Source organism: Mauremys reevesii, linkage group 16 (genome assembly GCF_016161935.1).
Source record: "Mauremys reevesii isolate NIE-2019 linkage group 16, ASM1616193v1, whole genome shotgun sequence".
Classification (NCBI taxonomy): Eukaryota; Metazoa; Chordata; order Testudines; family Geoemydidae; genus Mauremys; species Mauremys reevesii.
The window spans coordinates 6,408,668-6,425,738 of NC_052638.1; the positions used below are offsets into that span (position 1 = coordinate 6,408,668).

A 17,071-nucleotide genomic window follows, 5' to 3' on the forward strand; every position below is an offset into this window, starting at 1 on the left:
GTGGACTTGGTACCGCGTGGCCAAACTGGGTTAGTGGAATGGGCAGTGTGCCCGTCTGGCTTTGGTTTAACATCAGCACTGCGGGCAGCGAGCAGGAAGGTAACAGTGGAGCCGGGTGAAACACGGGCTGGCGAGCCGCTCAGGAGCTGAGCCACCAGGCCTGAGGCCTTAGCTGGGAAGATGCTCCATCCGCCTAGCTGTTGGGCCAGGGCGGAGAATGAACAGAGCCAGAGCCAACGCAGCAGGGTGCTGCTCCTGAAGCCCAGAGTGACACAGAGGTGCCCGCTTTGGGGTGTGTGGGGGGGCGGGGGCCGAAGACCCCAGGCCATTCCTACGTTTACGGGTGCAGCTGGCACTTGGCCAGGCGAGCCTACAGCCTGCTTAGCCTGGGAGAAGCCTTTTCTCTCTCACTTTGCCTCATTTCCCACAGGGCTTTGGGGTGAGGCGCTGTATGAGCCCAGGTCACCGCTCCTGCTGTGTAATGGCGGCTGGCACACAGGATGCCATAGGCTGGTGGCCTGGCCTGAGAGGGAGAATCAGGAGATGTGGCCCAGGGAGGAGCAGGGCCTGTCAGGGAAGGATGGGCTGTCAGAGACCAGTGTGGGGTCATGGGCACCAGGTGCACTGAACTGCACCCACACGCACAGGGCAGCAGCTCGCTGGCGTTTGCCTTGTGGTCACGGCTGGGCCGCTGTCATGGGAGCAGCACGTCCCTCACGGCGGTACCCCCACCACCTGTGCCGCTCTGCCCCCAGCCCCACAGAGCAGGCTGTGCTGGGTGTGCACGGCTCAGGACGGGGACACGTTTGCTTCAGGCTTGGAAGCATTTGCCCTGGGGCCTGGCACTGGGTAACAGGAGGCAGAGCCTGAGTGCGCTCGGCCCAGCTGCAGGAACAAGGGCATGGGGCCCCCTGCATAGCAGGGAGAGGAGACAGGTGGCCAAGCTGAGCGCAAAGCCCCACAGCCATGGGGGTGGCCCTGCGGCTGGTCTGGGCAAAGCAGGTCCTTCTGCCCCCCGGGACGTCACTCATGCAAGTAACATGCACTGAAGGTCCTAGAACAGCCCCTGCTCCTAAGCTCAGGCGACCGGGCTCACAGTTCAGTGTGAGATGGACCCTTCGTGGGGGCTGCAGGCCCACCCCCAGGCACCGGTGTGGTCCCGTGCCCAGCCACCCCCTCGCTCTATAGTCACACACGCTGCAGGCAGGTTTGGAGCACAGGCAGCCGCCCCTGTTGCAGGCCCTGTATGCCGGCTTAGCTGCACTGCCTGTAAGCCCTGTCCCAGAGAGCCCAGCTGGGGCGAGGCAGAGGGTATGTGAGGGTACCAGCCTGGTGCGGTGGCTCTATTACTCTGGCGCTCAGTTTCCAGAGTTAGCATCACGGCTTAGCCTAACCAGGCCTTTCCTCGCAGACTGTGTGGGGCGTATAACTGAGGGGCCGGGCCTGGGGAGAGGGACAAACGAGGCTCTGCCCCATGGCCTCGGCTGCAAGCACACAGGAGGGCAGAGCTGGGCATGGGAACCAGTTCTGCTCTCCAGAGCGATCAGCCTGGCCTGGAGCCATTCTGCTTCCCCCAGGCAGCTCTGGGGCTGCGCCCTGCCCCCGTTAGAGCATGGAAGGTTGCTGGGGCGGGCAGGGGACCTGGAGCTGTCCCAGAGCTCCTAGCCCAGCCAGCGCCAGTCCCCACATGAGCTGTGCCACGGGGCGGGATGGGAACTGCTGCTGTGGGACTAGGGGCAGCGGGAGCAGCCAAGGTCCCAGGACCAGGGGGGTCTGATGGTGCCTGGTAGTGAGTTCGCTCGGCCTCACCCCCCAGGAGGAGGTGAGCTGTGCAGCGTGGGGTGCTGGAGGGTGGGCCTGGGACGGGAACAGGTGCTGAAGCAGCAGTGTCTCCTCCGTGCCACTGCAGTGCGTACCCGCAGCAGGGCTGAACCCATCACCCAGTGTCTCAGGGAGAGGGGCTGGGCTGCGCCAGCGGGGCTCAGGCTGCAGCCTGCCCCCCCCCCGACCTCACACGCTCCCTATCCCCTCAGGGGGGTGCCCCTCCCCAGGGCCTGTGCATCCCACAAAGCCCATCTCACGCCCCCAGTAGCACCTGCTCACATGTGCCATCACATGCCAATGCCATGGGCAAGTGTCCTGGAGATGGCTTGGCAGAGCCAACTGTCCCGTCTCCCTGGCTAAATGGGCACTGGCCTGCCTGCCCACAGCACCCACAAACCTGGCCACAAACACTCATCCCTGCATACTGCCCCCCGCACCGCCACGGAGACCGCCAAACGGGTGGATGTGCCAAACCCCGGAACATCAACACAACAATCACAGCGCCAGCCACACACTCACACCCTCCCCCCACACCAAGCCACAAAGAACCCGACACACACAACAGTCCAGAAAACAGCTGCAGCCCTGCAGGGCTGCTATCACCCAAAGACCTTCCTCCCCCTGCCAAGTCAGGTAGGGCCCAATCCTGCACTGGGTGGGGGATGGATTTAATGACCGTTTCCAACACCTCTGGCCGTGGACTTCGCCTGGGAGGTCCCACCGCCTCCCACCCGGAGAGAACGAGGCCTCAAGGGTTTAGCTGAAATACAAATAAAAGTTTGTATTTATTTAAATACGGTTTATTTAAAAAGTGACAATCACATAATTCATCCTGTGAAAATTTCCGTGGAGCGTTCGCTCGAGACTCGGCCACCGCAATCCCGGCTGACATCCAGGAGCGCCGGCTCCTGGGCTGGAGTGTGAAGAGCTGCAGCGAGAGGCAGACGGGTTTGATCCGTTGACAAGAAAAAGCCACCGCTCTTGAGCCAGTCAAGAGCCAGCGGAGAGATTAACACTCACATCCCAGCAGCAGCAAAGAAAAATTCACTTAGCTGAGAAAAATCACTGAGGTACAGGCCATGGTGAGGGGCCGATGACCCAGCCGTTATGCTGCGTCGCGCCAGCGGCCTTGTCATGAGACACACACGCAGTTAGAAAAATAATACAAACCAAGGTCTCTAGCGCACTTTGATTCTTACATAGTAGGAAACAGATCTGCAGCCGTTTGATTCAGAGAAAGCAATTTGGTTTCTGAGTGTGCTGATTATCCCTGCCCGGCCCCCCAGAACACGGCGGCGGCTGGGTCGTGCCACGCGCACGCGCTCTCGGTTTTACCTAGGCTTGTGCCTAGGACTATAAAGCGAGAAGACTCCCTCCACCGCCCCTGCTTTACAATAGCTCCAGGCGCCTTCCTGTCTCCCCCTCAGCCTGCGGGCGAGGGTCAGTCGTGCTTGAGGCCGTTCTGGTGTTTGGGCTGCAGGGCCCGAGGCAGTTTTTGGTTGATGAAGAAAGTTTTAAGGAAGAGGTCTCTGATGACGGAGGGCAGATAGTGGTGGATGAAGTAAATGAGCCGCATGCCCGCCCCCGGGTAATAGCGCGCCGCCGGACTGGCGGAGATGAGGGCGTCGGTGATGCTGTTCACCACTGAACTCAAATCCTCGTTCGCAGTCTTCATGAATTTCACAAACTGCTTGTTGATCTCATGGATGTAGTCCTCCCCGTAGGCCTGCAGCAGGTCGGCAGGCAGGCTGGCCAGGAGCTGCTCCTTCTTCTCGTGCCAGTAGGCAGGGTCGCAGCTCGTACCTAGAACGAACCAAACAGCCTTAAGCCCTAGTGTCCCTGCTGCCTGGCTGCCCTGGCCCGGGGGAACGCAGAACCTCCCTCCTCCAGCCAGGGCATCCATGGCTGGCAAACCTAGGGAGCTGGCCCTCCTCCCAGCCGTCGGGGCGAGAACCGGCCCCGCTGGCCTGTGCTCACGGCAGGACAGGGGTCAGGCAGCGGGTCTCATCACATAATCCCTTCTAAGGGCCAGGCTGCCCAGGGAGCCACAGTCTGTCAGCAACGCGAACTCGCCCCCTGCTCGGGAACGGACTCCGGTTCTCAGGGGCCAGCTACACAGCAAAAATACCCTGCGGCCCCGCGGCTCAGAGCCTGGCTCGATTGCCTCCGGCTTGCAGAGCTCACGCTACAGGGCTAAAACCAGCAGTGTAGCTGCTCGGGCTGAAACGCAGGGAGTGGGTCAGCCCTGGAGCATGAGTCCCGCAAGCCCAAGGCAGTCGGCCCTGGCTGAGACTCGCTGCCAGGGGTTTTTGGCTGTGTAGACGTACCCTCTGGACACAAGCTGGTGACCCGCCCCCGCTGGGTAGGGCCCTACCAAAGTCACGGGCCAGTTTGGTCAACTTCATGGTCATAGGAATTTAAAATTAGTGTCACGGTGTCAGTGTCTACACCTGAGATTTCACAGTGTTGTAACCATGGGGGTCCTGACCCAAAAGGGGGTCACTCACAAAGCTGTTGTGGGGCTCACTTCTGAGCTGCCATCAGCCCTCATCCTCAGTCCTGGAGTCTCCACTCCCTCAGTGCCCCCCGCACGCTGCCTCGGCCCGCACCTCATGGCACCGGACCCTCTGTTGCCACGTAAGGGTTCGGCTACACAGGACCCTTATTCCGGACTAAGCTGGGGTGTGAATTTACCATAGACCCGCCACGCCAGACCAGCTCCATGTGCGGACAGCCCACCCTCCTCCTTTGGGCACTGCAGTGCAAGGCTTTTTAAAAGTAACTAGTGGCATCCCGGGTGCAGCCCTACTGCCTGCTGCCATTCCCCCAGGGCCGTGTCTCGCTGCACTTGCTGTCTCTGATCTAGCTGCGAGTTGCAGATCCCGGGCTTTCCGTTTTTCCCGTGACACTCCCTGCCCGCCGCTGCTCTTGTACCATAACTGTTAAGTAACAGCATCATAATGACAGGGCGAGGCACCCAGCACACGGACGACATGTGCCGATGATGACACCACATTGGCAGGAGTTGCTAACCTCAGTGAAACCCCACCGCAGGCCCCAGAGGGACGAGACACACGGGCAGCAGGTAAAGTGAGAGTGTTAACTAGCTGGGGGGATAATCCCAAACCTAGATACGCCCTGGGAAGCAGAACTGCTGAGAGTTGGGGGGAGTAAATTAGACAGGATGTGGCAGATCAAAAGCACCACCTCATCCAGGAGCCAGCAGGCAGCGTAGTGCCCCTTCAAAACAGAGCGAGGACTGGCCCAGAGAGACACCACACGGCCAGGGAAGGATCCGCCGGCTCAGTTAGTTCCATGAGATTAAAGTCCCGTCTCCCCTGCTCACCACGCTGGGACTGGCTGGGGTTTGAATAGCAAAATCTGTCCCTGTCGCATTCCCCGGAAGTGGAGCAGAAAACGCCCTGTGCAGTTTTGGTCGGAACACGTGTCAATGAAGCCCCCCTCTGTACAGCTCCGGGGAGCGACCAGCTGGCAGGTCTCCCCTCACATCAGAGAAACGCTCCCCTCTAACCCTGGGGTGCGAACAGGCCTGGAACGTGGGTCCGGTTCTGGGCACTTCAACGAGAGGAGGGTATTGCAGATAGTTCAGAGCAGAGCAACTGCTGTGACAGGGGCTGGAGGGACGGTTAGCACAGGAGCAGAAAAGAGCGAGGGTTGAATGCAGTGCGGCCAAGGGACAGCTAAGGCCAGACTTTTAGAGAGGCTCAGCATCGCACCCAGAGCCAGATTTTCTACCCAGCTCAGCACCCAGCAGCTCCCACGAGCGGGAAATTCTGGCAGTCTCGCCCCTTAGGGTGGATCTGTATTGGACAGTGCGCTCCGGGCAACCAGACAGCACCGCTCAGCACACAGAGCTCCCAAAAGGGAAGCAAATGACAGCTGGTCTGGGCCATTAGAGAGTTCAGGGTTCAGTCCTGGCCGTGCCTGAAGTGATCCTGAGCAATCTCTCCGTGCTCTGACCTTTACCAAGAGGCGGACGCGGCTGGTCCTTTCCTCCTCTCCTGTACAGACAGAGGCTTTCGTTAACAAAGGCTGTGAAATGCTCAGGAAACATTCAGGGGGACAGCGGGGAAGGGGCGTCTTCCCACACAGCAGGTTTTCGGAGCCGGGCGTCACTCCCCCCGAGTGTGTGATGCTCCCCGAGACACAGGCCCTTGTGACAAACCTGCCCAGTGCAGCACGTGTCCCCCCCAGCACAGCCCGGCTGGCAGGCGAGGGGCACTTACTTACCAGTTTTGAAGTAGCCGGGTAGGATCACGCTCACTTTGACCCCCCAGGGCTCCAGCTCGCTTCGGAACGTGTCCATGAGGAGGGTGAGGGCAGCTTTCGAGGCCCCGTACGCTGCTAAACAAGGGTACGGCATGTCGCCTCGGGGAGAAGAAAACACACGGGCCGTTGCTGCGAGGCCACAACTATTTGCGAGACAGCACAACAGTATCAGAACCCCTGGGGCCCGGTCCTGTGAGGTCCAGCACTTCCACCCAGCCCAGCTAGGCACGTCCTCTACAAGAGAGAGACGGGCTGAAACTCGGGCCTGTCACAGCCGAGTCCTCACTCCGCCTCCAGCCGAGAGCACCGCAGCCCCCACTGGCTTCCGTCTAGAACAACGGGCGAGTGTCACGATATCACGTCTCCTCCCTAGAGCCCTCCGTGGCTTTGCAGCAAGTTACCGAAAGCCGCGCCACTCGCCCAGGGCGGCGAGCTCCCGGACCAGTTCCACAAACCAGAGAGGACGGACCCGCCAGCCTCCAGGGGGAGACGCGTGGGAGCGGGGGGGGGGGGGGGGGCGTTCTTGGCAAGTAGCACCAGGCTACGGACCTGCCTCCTGGGGGAGGGACCGACCCCAGTGCTTGGAGCTCTGCCTTCAGAACAAGATGCAAACCTCACAATGGCAGCTGGGGAAGAGGGAGCAGCAGCCCAGCAAAAATTGAAACATTCAGCAGCTTTCTGGGCGTGAAGGAGGCAGCTGGACTCTTCGCTGGGTTGGCTGCTTGGCATGCTCAGATGCTGCAGCCACAGTAGGGTGACCAGGTGTCCGGTTTTCGACTGGACCACCCGGTCGAAAAGGGACCCCGGCGGCTCTGTTCAGCACCACCGACTGGGCCCTTAACAGTCCGGTCGGCAGTGCTGCAGGGTTAGGCAGGCTAGTCCCACCCTGTCCTGACTCCGCGCTGCGCCCAGAAGCAGCCAGCACGTCTGGCTCCTAGGCGGGGGTGGAACGGGGCCAATGGGAGCTACAGGGGTGGTGCCTGTGGATAAGAGCAGCGTGCGGAGCCACCTGCCGTGCCTCCGCCTAGGAGCCAGACCTGCTGGCTGCTTCCAGGGTGCAGCGCGGAGTCAGGACAGGCAGGAAGCCTGTCTTAGGCCCCCCACTGCACCGCTGACCACGAGCTGTCCGAGGTAAGCCCTGCCTCAGCCCCCGCCAACCTGGAGCCCCCTCCGACACCCCAAACCCCTCATCCCCGGCCCCACCCCAGAGCCAGCACCCCCAGCTGGAGCCCTCACTCCCTCCCGCACCCTAACCCCCTGCCCTAGCCCAGAGCCCCCTCCACCAGCCTGAACCCCTCTGCCCCCCCAGCCTGGAGCCCCCTCCTGCACCCCAAACCCCTCAACCCCAACCCCACCCCAGAGCCAGCACCCTCAGTTAGAGCCCTCACCCCCTCTGCACCCCAACCCCCTGCCCCAGCCCAGTGAAAGTGAGTGAGGGGGGAGGAGAGCGAGCCACTGAGGAGGGGGAATGTAGTGAGCAGGGGGCGTGGCCTCAGGGAAGGGGCGGGGCTAGGGTGTTCGGTTTTGTGCGATTAGAAAGTTGACAACCCTAGGCCACAGGTGCCAGATAAAACATACATTACTGGGGATCGGGGCAAACTTGGCTTGGTAGCTACTAGCTGAGGCCAGTATGAAAGATACTGGGACCCTAGTGAGAAGCTCACCATCAAATCTGCCTCCCAGGCAGCTAGGAGAACGGTGCATGTTTGGCTTGGTTCAGGACTATTATATGGGATAACTCCTGCTTTTGGCCCGTAGGCTGATAGCAAGTCCCCGGGTGTGAACGGGGGGAAATACATGGCACGTTTCAACTTTTGGGAGAAAAAAATCCAAATCCAAAATATTGCAATTCCAACGTGCTGCCTCGGTGCCTCATGGGAGTTGTGGTGTGGGCAACTCGTGCTCCTGTTCTTTATAAGCCAGGCTCCCTGGGTCGGACTACATCTCCCATAACACACCATCCTCTCTTGTGGGTGGGATGGTGGATCGTTAGTCACACGGCTGTTGTGCTTCATGGCAGATGAAGTCTGGCTGGGGTGCCTGGCCCACAGAGAACAGGGCCATGGGCAGAGTTGAAATTCAGCCGGAGCTGTCCAGAGCAGAGCTCCGGTCAATATTTCCAAGCCCAATGGAGTTTTCATAGCATGTTGGCCGGGTGTGTGGGGAGCAGGGGGCAGCTTTGGGAAATACTCTGTGAGAATTTAAGCCCTGGACATCAGGCAACCAAACTACAGCTCCTATGAAGCCTCTGTCTGCCAGAAGCTGGGCGTGGACGACGGGATGGATCATTCGCCAATTGCCTGCTCTGCTCATTCCCTCGGAAGCACCTGGCTTTGGCCACGGTTGGAAGACAGGATACAGGGCTAGCTGGCCCATTGGGCTGACCCAGTATGGCTGCTCTTATGAGGCACTATGGCCCGGTCCCCACCCAGCCCCATTTCTTCCCCACCGGGTCTTTACCTGCCGGGCTGCTGACAGTCACAATCCTGCCCCGGGCGGAGCGGAGCAGGGGCAGCAGCGCCTTGGTGAGCTCAAGCGTGCCGAAGAAGTTCACGTCCATGCAGGTGCGGAATTTGCAGAGCGGGGAGAGCTCGGCGTCAGCGATGGTGTCGTCGAAGCCCGCGTTGTTCACCAAACCCCAGAGCCCTGCGGGGAGGGGCCCGGAGAAAGTGAGCACCGGCACGGCCTGACGCGACCCACCGTTCGAATGCCTGGAAAGCCTGCGCCGATCGGGGATGCTTAGGGAGCTCAGTTCTACCCTGAGGCAGGGAGGGGACCCACCATGATCCATGAGTGACCCCCTCTCACCAGAGAGTGCTCCCCAGGTCAGGAGGGGACAGAGGTTCAGAGCCAGCCCTAGATCATTTCCACGCACCTGCCCAGCTGCAGCTGGAGCCCACGGGTGAGGGGAGAGCTGAGTTGGGGGCACAGCCACTGCCAGGAAGGAGGGGGAGAAACCACCACCAGACTGAGCAGCGTGACCAGAAGGGGCCGGTCTGGGGCCCTGCTCCACAGGCTGAGGTCACCGAGTGGGGTTGCTCGCGACGGGCTGCCCCCGGCGTTCTGCTGCGGATGGGCGCGCCCGGAAGCCAAGGCTCCTACCTGTGCTCGCCGTTTGGGGCTGGACGAGCTGCTGGGCTTTCCGGATATCTTCCGGCTTGGTCAGGTCCATCTGCAGCAGCGTGAGGCCTGGCGAGCAGCGCTGCCGGAGCTCCTGGGCGCCAGCGCTCGCCAGGTCCAGCACGCTCGCAAACACCTTGAAGCCCAGGGAATCCAAGTGGTGCGCGGCCTGCTTGCCAAACCCGGAATCGCACCCTGCAAGAGCCCACAAAAGACTTAGAGAGAGCCAGGGTGCCAAGCGCTGCCCACTGCCTACAACCCGGCCCGGCTGCAGCCCCCGCATCCTGAGCTCCAGGAAACAGGGACAGGCACACACACCCCCTCCCCAGTTGGGACGGCGCGCTGAAAGGGCGGCCAGGATTATCTGTGTCGGGGAGTTTGGGGGTGGTGCGAAGCCATGGCAGCTAGATCGACACCACATCCTCCTCCTACACGTAGAGGAAAGGTAACTAAGCCACTCCCCACCGGGCACAGCCGAGGATCTGGCCCAGAGGGGGACGCATGCAGAGACCCTCTGCTGGAGCAGCACCTGTGCGCCTTGCGGGCAGGGGGCCAGGATCTACTTCATGGGGATTTTGTAGTAACAATAAAATCTCTCATGAGAACCATTCAAAGGGCCTTTGAAAGGCGGGTAAGTCTAGTTTGTAGATGGGCACAGGCAGGCCCGGTGACTTGCCAGGTTGTCATAGGGAGCTGGTGATTGAGGGGCAGAGGGTGTCCCTAGCTGTTAAGCAGAATCCCCCATTAATTACAGCAAAGAATGGCACCACACGGTCCAGAGCCAGGCGCAGAACCCAGGCGCCCAACTCCCAGTCTGTTCCTCCAGCCATTGGGCAGCACTGCCTCGAGCGCAGCAGCAGCTCCCAGCTAGTGCCAGCAGTGACTGGGAGCCCAGCTGTGAGACTGGGCAGCCAGTGCGGGGGAGGTATGTTTTTAAACCCACGTACGCCGCACCCCAGAGACCCAACTGCTTTCACGGGTCTCAGACGGGGTGTCTAGATAGAGTTTCTGGTCCCGGCTTAACTTGAGAGAAGTAGCATAACTGGAAATGCTACTCGAGGCTTTCCAGATGTGTGTGTGTCACCTGTGGCTAGGAGCGCGCCCGCGGCGTGCGAGTGCTGGTACGTGGGGCTGGCAAAGCACGCCTGCTGCGAATGCAACTACACTGACAAAGCTGCGCTACATATTGGTATAATACAACTCCCAGCAAAACAAGCTATCCCCAGAAAAGGGCAGCTTTCCCATCTAGCTCCATTTACACTCTGGGCATTTGCTGATCAGGACTCAGACCTCTTCGCACCCCAACCAACACAGCTCTTCTGGCAGAAGCCTGCAGTGTAGATTTGGCCTTAATTAAGGACTTAGAGCTAGTCTACACTGGCAACGCTAGAGCTAAAGGAAGTGTTGCTGACTTTTATTGCTAGTCTTGTGAGATTTGGCACGTCACAAAGCCCCAGCTTCTGGAGTCAGGTGATTATGTGAGACTCTCTCTTTTTTCCTTTTTTAAATGAGTTTCTAGCCCTCATGGTTGTGTGAAAATGTGACTTGAAAAGCCAGATGATGAATTAAAAGAATCCCAAATGTCCACATTTTTAAACCCTCCTGACTTTGTAATCAACCTCTGAGTGTTGAGTGCATGGGGCTGGGAGTGCTGAGTGGGGAATGCGGTGCCAGCAGGAGCCAGCCCAGGACAGGGTGCTAGATCTGACAAGCGGTATCATCCGGCTGGCCCCTGAGCCGTCCCACTCTCGGTCGGCCGTCTGAATGATCTAGGGTGTGTTTATCTGGGGCTATTTTTAGAGCTGTGCTCTGTGATGGGTTTGGAGATAAATGAGTGTTTTGTTCCTCCTCTGTGAGGTAAAAACAGCAGCTGAGTGACCTAATAAATCCCTGTGCCAAGGTCACGTCCTCATGGGACGGGGCCTCCTCCCCTGCTGCTTGTCTGCTGAGGAGATTGGAGGGGAAGATTAGGGAGGTGGTGGAGCCTGAGCAGGGCTTGGCTGGAGGGCAGCGTGGGAAGGTGCAGGAGGTGGCTGGGGTGGTACTGCAGGCCCTGGGAAAGCTGTGTGCGTTTGGAGCGGATGACGTTCATGTGGTGGCAGGTGCCCTGTGACAGCCCTGGAGGCGGATGTCCTCGGCTTACCCCCAGACCAGGTACGGCCCGGACAGCAGCATCCACTGCGTGCTGCCTCGCCAGTGTGCCTCAGTCTGCACTGCAGGAGGAGAGAGGCCAGGGTCCAGGGCTCGTTTCTTCCTGAACCTCGTTCTTGAGCCTAAAGCAGGCCCAACCGCTTGTGGGGAGGTGAGGGGGACGGGACGGACAGACTGGCACCTGTGCGTGCTGGATTTGGGCGGCCGTGAATGCTCGCACTGGGAAGAAGGCCTCTGCACTGCTGGGTTTGTGCCATGTGCTGTGGGCTGGGCCTTGGTGCACAGATATTATCCCGTAGCGGGTACGATAAGTACATTTTAGACACTTCCACGTGTCCAGTCCATGCTCGGCATTCTCCATAAGAAACTGTTATGCTGGAGGTTGGGTGGCTCCCAGGAAATGTATCTGATCTGTGGGCAGCAGCAAAGTAGTTTGAAACTGGTGGACTAAATGGGAGAGCAGTTAAATGTCCCTTTGTTTAGTGATAGATGAAACAGTAGAAGCCACTGCCCAAATCACAGGCCAGTGTGGGGAAACTGGAGTAGGAGTTGAGCCATGCAATCTGGGGGGGTTTCTCAGGGGTCTTAATGCAAAGACAAAGGGTTTGGTGGAGCTGTATGTGTGCGCTAAACAGAAACAGCAGAAAAGAGGAGAGGGCCCAGAGAAACCCAAGGAGGCTGCAAGAACTTCCTTTTTCACAAATCCAAGCCTCTTTCCAGCAAGCACACTGCCCAAAGAGCTCTCTGTCTCGGCTTTCTCACAGGGTCGTGCTCTTAGCACTGAACACAGCAGAAGTCAAACAGGACTTTCCACGTTCTTTGTCAATAAACAGGATTGCATCACAGAAACACCTGACCTCATCATCAATGTCTCCTCTTAACACAAACCACCAGCAAGGACCTGAATATTGACTAACATCTTGGGCTAAAAAGGGGAAGACTAACGCTTGGTGTCCTGTTCAAACTTTAAGGGCTTGTCAACACTGGCACTTTACAGCCCTGCAACTTTCTCGCTCGGGGGTGTGAAAAAAACACCCCCCTGAGTGCAGCAAGTTACAGCGCTGCAAAGTGCCAGTGTAGACAGGGCCCCGGCGCTGGGAGCTGCGCCCCTCGTGGAGGTGGGTTTTTTAGAGCTGTCTCCCAGCTCTGCTGCGACTACACAATACACTGGCAGCGCTTTAACGTGGCGACTAGCCCCAAGCTCCCATCCACCACCACCCACTTAAACACGTGCTTCCCTATAGGCGTTGGGGGCCTAACGAAGTCAGTGGGATGCCTCAGGTGCTTCAGCAGGTGCTGCAGTGGCTCAGGGCCAGAATTCACACACAACTCACAAGCTGCAGTAACAGCATTAAAGACTGTATCAGAACAACGCAAACACACAGGAGTCACCTGCCCCGGTTCACCCACTGCCCCGCCCGGCCCGGCCTTCTCACTGGGCGGTAGCAGCAGAGGTGCCGTGTGAGGACAAACTCAAGCCACACCTTTCTCAGGGCTCTCCGTGTTCTGGCAGGGCGGGTGCAATCTCAGCCAAGCAAGTCTCTGGCCACATGGCATCTGGGAGGTTTAAACTCTCCCATCTAGCACTGCAGAAGCAAACCGGGCATCCCTTCCCGCTTGCCCCCTCCCTGGGAAGTGGCAGCGCAGTCCAGACGGTGGCATTCACGCAGCAGCCTCCTGCCTCCAGGGCCTGAGGGGCTGTTACTAAGCACAGCCACACCACAGTCACCAAAGGCAATTTTCCAGTCCTCCTACCCAATCAAACCAGCTGGCAGCAGCCCTGGGGAAGGCTATTCCCCTGCCACACTTCAGCATCCCAGCTGGGGCTGAAGCTGGTCAGGAAACGCTCCCTTCCCTTCGATCGGCCCGGCAAGGTGTCTAGGATCCCTCTCCTCGCTCTCGGAAATCAGACTTCCCAGAAAAACTCCCCCTCGGGCAGAGCCCAGGCCTGGCCAATGTCTAGCTGGCCGGTGACCGTGCGCATGGAAACACTCAAGCTCCGTTAACTCTAGCCCCGGCTAGTGCTCCAGCTAGAGTAAGTGTTTAGCGTCCTTTCAGCAGGCTGCGTCTCCGAAGCGGGATGCAAACACGAGCGAGAACTGCTGGAATCTCCGTCATCTTCACTTTGATTTTAAACCCACCAGGCTGCTGCAGAGACCATCAATAAAGTCACTGTTTATGTAGGGCCTTCAGTGCTTTGCCAGCTAGGCAGCAGTGGAGGGAGGAGAGGTTGCCTCAGGCACCCCCTCTCCCTGCCACATGCACCAGGATTCGCGCTTCTGGGGCCAAGATGCAGCACCTCCCGCTGGCAGCAGGCAGCAGGTTGGCAGGGCAGACAGGTGGGTGCTGCGGCCCCCGGGGGTGCACAGGGACAGATGGCGGCCCGGGCTGAGGGGCTTGTCCTTTGAACAAGGACCCACCCTTTGCTAAGCATGAGTCAGGAACCTTTATTTTCTGGCTTTTCATACCAAGGATGGCGGAAGACTAACGTGGGGCTCCGCTAGGCCCCTCAGCCCCCTCCATCCCCACTGCCCCTTAGCAAAGGCTCTGACAGCGCCCTCCTGGACAGGGCACCCTGCCTGTAGGACAATGCAAACCGCAGCACTGCTGGGAGCTGACGGACATTATGGGAAGCCCCCGGGGACAGAACGGCTCAGTCTGCAATGGCGAACACCTGGCTGGCCTGGGCAGATCTGGGCCCTCAACGCACTCCTCTGCCAGGCAGAGCAGGCCATGGGGGGAACCTTCCCTTGGGATTTATAACAGGAGCAGAGCCCTGACTCGCCCTGGTGTGAAAACCCACAGGGGGGGAGCCCCGCTGTGCCTCCAAGCTGTCCTGTGGGAAGGAGGGGACACCGGGCGAGATGCCCAAGAACAGGAGGAAAGCCTAGCCCCACATCCCATCCCTGCCTGCTTCAGCCACACGCCGCGCCTCACAGCACCGGGGAAAGCAAAGGCTCCCACTACCCAGGCAGGACGCCCGCCCCAGAGCCCCCAGCCCCACCTGAGCACCGTCTAAGGCTGCCCAGTGCCAGGCAGGACAAGGGCTCTGTGCTGAGGGAGCTGTGGGGTAGCAGTGGGGGTCAGTTAGGGGGATGACGCTGGAGCCGGGCCCAGGCCCCGCTGGCCGGCCACACGGCTGATTCTGCGGAGCCAGGGATAGTCTTGTGTCCCAGCCAGCGTCCATCTCAGGCTGTCACACAGGGGCCAGCATCTGAGGGAGCTGCCAGGGATCAGGGTGTGTGGGAGGGGAGGGGGAGGGGGGAGAGAGAAAGTGTGTGTGTGTGTGTGTGTGTGTGTTTTTCTAACTCTCTTCCCCACGTGGGTATGACTAGGTGTTACCGACCAGCACCGCCTCCTGGGGCAGCTTTGAGCTGCAGCGCGGCTCTGCCCGCTGGACGCCCAGCCTGGCACAGGGGACAGGCCCAGAGAACTGCCCACACTCACGCAGCTCAAACCAGCCTGGCCCGGCAGAGGGGCGACCCCGCAGGGCATGGCAGGCAGCAGCAAGGGGCTAGCGGAGCCTAGCACGTGGCAGCACTGGGGAAGATTACAGCAGTGCAGAGCCGCGATCCCGTGGGGCCGATTAGAGCTCTGTGCACCTGCAGGTATCATGTCCCGGGGAGGAGAGAAAGGAATGAAAACAAACAATCCCACCGAGGTACAGTTTGTTCTCAGTGCTGATGGCAGGGCTGATAGCTCCTGGCGGGAGGCTGTGCGCTGCTGGCTGGCAACATTAACCATTAACAGGAGCAGGGCCTGGCAAAGGAACACAGCTCTTGTTATGCAGGCTGCACGCTCCCACGCACAGATACCCCTGCCCCCACCTCATCCCGGCCCTGCACGCCAAAGGTGTACACGGCCCACACACCCACTCACGGACTTGTGCAAATATCAGCCCCTCACCCAGACAGCCCCCACACCCTACTGTCACACTGCCCCTGGGGTACTCTCTCCTCTGCTCCCTGTCCACACATGGAGGAGTATGCACCAACCCACAGGTACCACCTGCTCTCACACCCTGCTGGGTACGTACCCCCACTCAGCCCAGCCACTCACTCAGCCCGTGGGGAACACGCCCCCCTCCGCTCGGTACTCAACCCCACCCCGCTCCCATGCATTCCAGAGGACACAGAACACATGTCCAGTGAGCCCCCACTCAGCTCCCTGCCCGTTAACCAGCACCGCTCGCTCCCTGCCCAGGATGGCCAGGGCAGGAGGCAGGGTTAAGAAGGGAGCCTGTTGTCCACAGGTGCCCTGCCTCAGTCGCTGCAGCAGCTGAAAGCATGCAGTGAACGTGGCAGCAAGTACCTCAAGGAAACACATCCCTTCTGGCTCAGGCCCCACGAGTGCTGGGTTCTGCCAGAGGTTCCATGTGTGATGTCGCCACTGGGTTGCCAACCAGAGACGTCTGGGGCCTGATTTTCAGGAGTGCCAAGTGTTGCATGTGAGCTCCCAGCCATAGCACATGTTGGGAAGATATGAGGGATTCAGCTACTACAGCAACGAGTGCATTTGAGACCTCCCCTCCCCCCCCCGGAAATAAGATACTCCATCGTTAGTGCAGGGTTGGGGAGGGGGGCATGAAATAAGGCACAGGGCCATGCTCCAAATGACCCCGGGAGGGAGGAATACCGAACAGTGGCCTCATTCAGTGAGCACCAGCGACCTTGCTCCCAGACTGTAAAAACGCCAGCCCGTGAGCAGGGACACAGGTTGTGTCCGAGTGCGTGTGCCCAGGGGAGCTGAAGGAAGGCTGCACGGGTGGGGGCAGTGTCTGGTAATTGCATTGTGCCCCTTTAACCAGCAAGAGCCCCCTCCGGGCACTCCCTGTGTTTGATGTTCACTGCCCGACCCGAGCAGTGGAACTGGGCCTTGCATGGTGTAGGTCATTCAGAACCACGGTGATTCGGACTCCACTGTGCCTGGGTGGCTCCTTCTTCCTACATGCGTTGTGTGAAGAGCACAAGACAAATCCGGCAATCTTTAGCATAACTACACTGGGCAGGGGTGTGCCCCCCCCCAGTTATGCCAGAAACCCCCGCAGGGAGAAGGCAACAGAACAGTGCTTCTGTCAGCACAGCTTCCTCCGTTCAGGGAGGTGTGTTACTCTGCCTGGCGCCGGGGTGCGTCGTGGCGGTTTTATAATGCAGTGGGGCTGTAGCCATGTTGGCCCAGGATACTAGAAAGACAAGCTGGGTGAGATAGGATCTTGCCCAGACCTAAAGAAGAGCTCTGCGTAGGCTCGAAAGTTGGTCCAATAAAAAGTTATTACCTCACCCACCGGGCCTCGGTGACGTTTTCAGTCAGGCCTGCAATTTTTCACTTGCATGCAAAATGGCATCGGCCCTGTGGTGTGCTGTGGCAGGTACGGTGCACGGGTGGTGTGACGAAGTGGGACTGTTCTTACTGGGGCCTGTGGATGCTGTGTTGGTGCCTCAGTGCCCCGGTGCAGTTCTCAATATCTAGGTGGTGGATCAGGGTGTGTGATTGCTGCAGAGCAAAGGGCCGGTGCACCCAAATGCCTGACACTCTGTCTCCTAGCAACTGATGGCCTGGGCCTCTTCTGCAAAGGTGCAGGTGTTGGAGACAAAGGGGTCAGGTGACCGCCTGGCCCGGGAGGAGGGGCTGGGCAGACTGGAGCTGGCTGGGGAAAGAAGGGAAGGAGACACAGGGCTCTGATCCC

The 17,071-nt window shown here is 59.6% G+C and overlaps 1 protein-coding gene across 1 annotated transcript in view; it reads right to left on the reverse strand.

The window, feature by feature from the left end:
* Positions 1-2,625: 2,625 nt before the first annotated feature.
* The window catches only part of HSD11B2 (hydroxysteroid 11-beta dehydrogenase 2), a 56,404-nt gene continuing 41,958 nt past the window's right edge, over positions 2,626-17,071 (reverse strand). Inside the window, exons 2-5 of the mRNA XM_039503296.1 lie at positions 9,217-9,429; positions 8,575-8,760; positions 6,076-6,213; positions 2,626-3,627 (exon numbers count right to left, since the gene is read on the reverse strand). Coding sequence (XP_039359230.1) covers positions 3,266-3,627; positions 6,076-6,213; positions 8,575-8,760; positions 9,217-9,429 — 899 coding nt within the window. The 3' untranslated portion in view covers positions 2,626-3,265. The remainder of the gene's footprint in view (positions 3,628-6,075; positions 6,214-8,574; positions 8,761-9,216; positions 9,430-17,071) is intronic.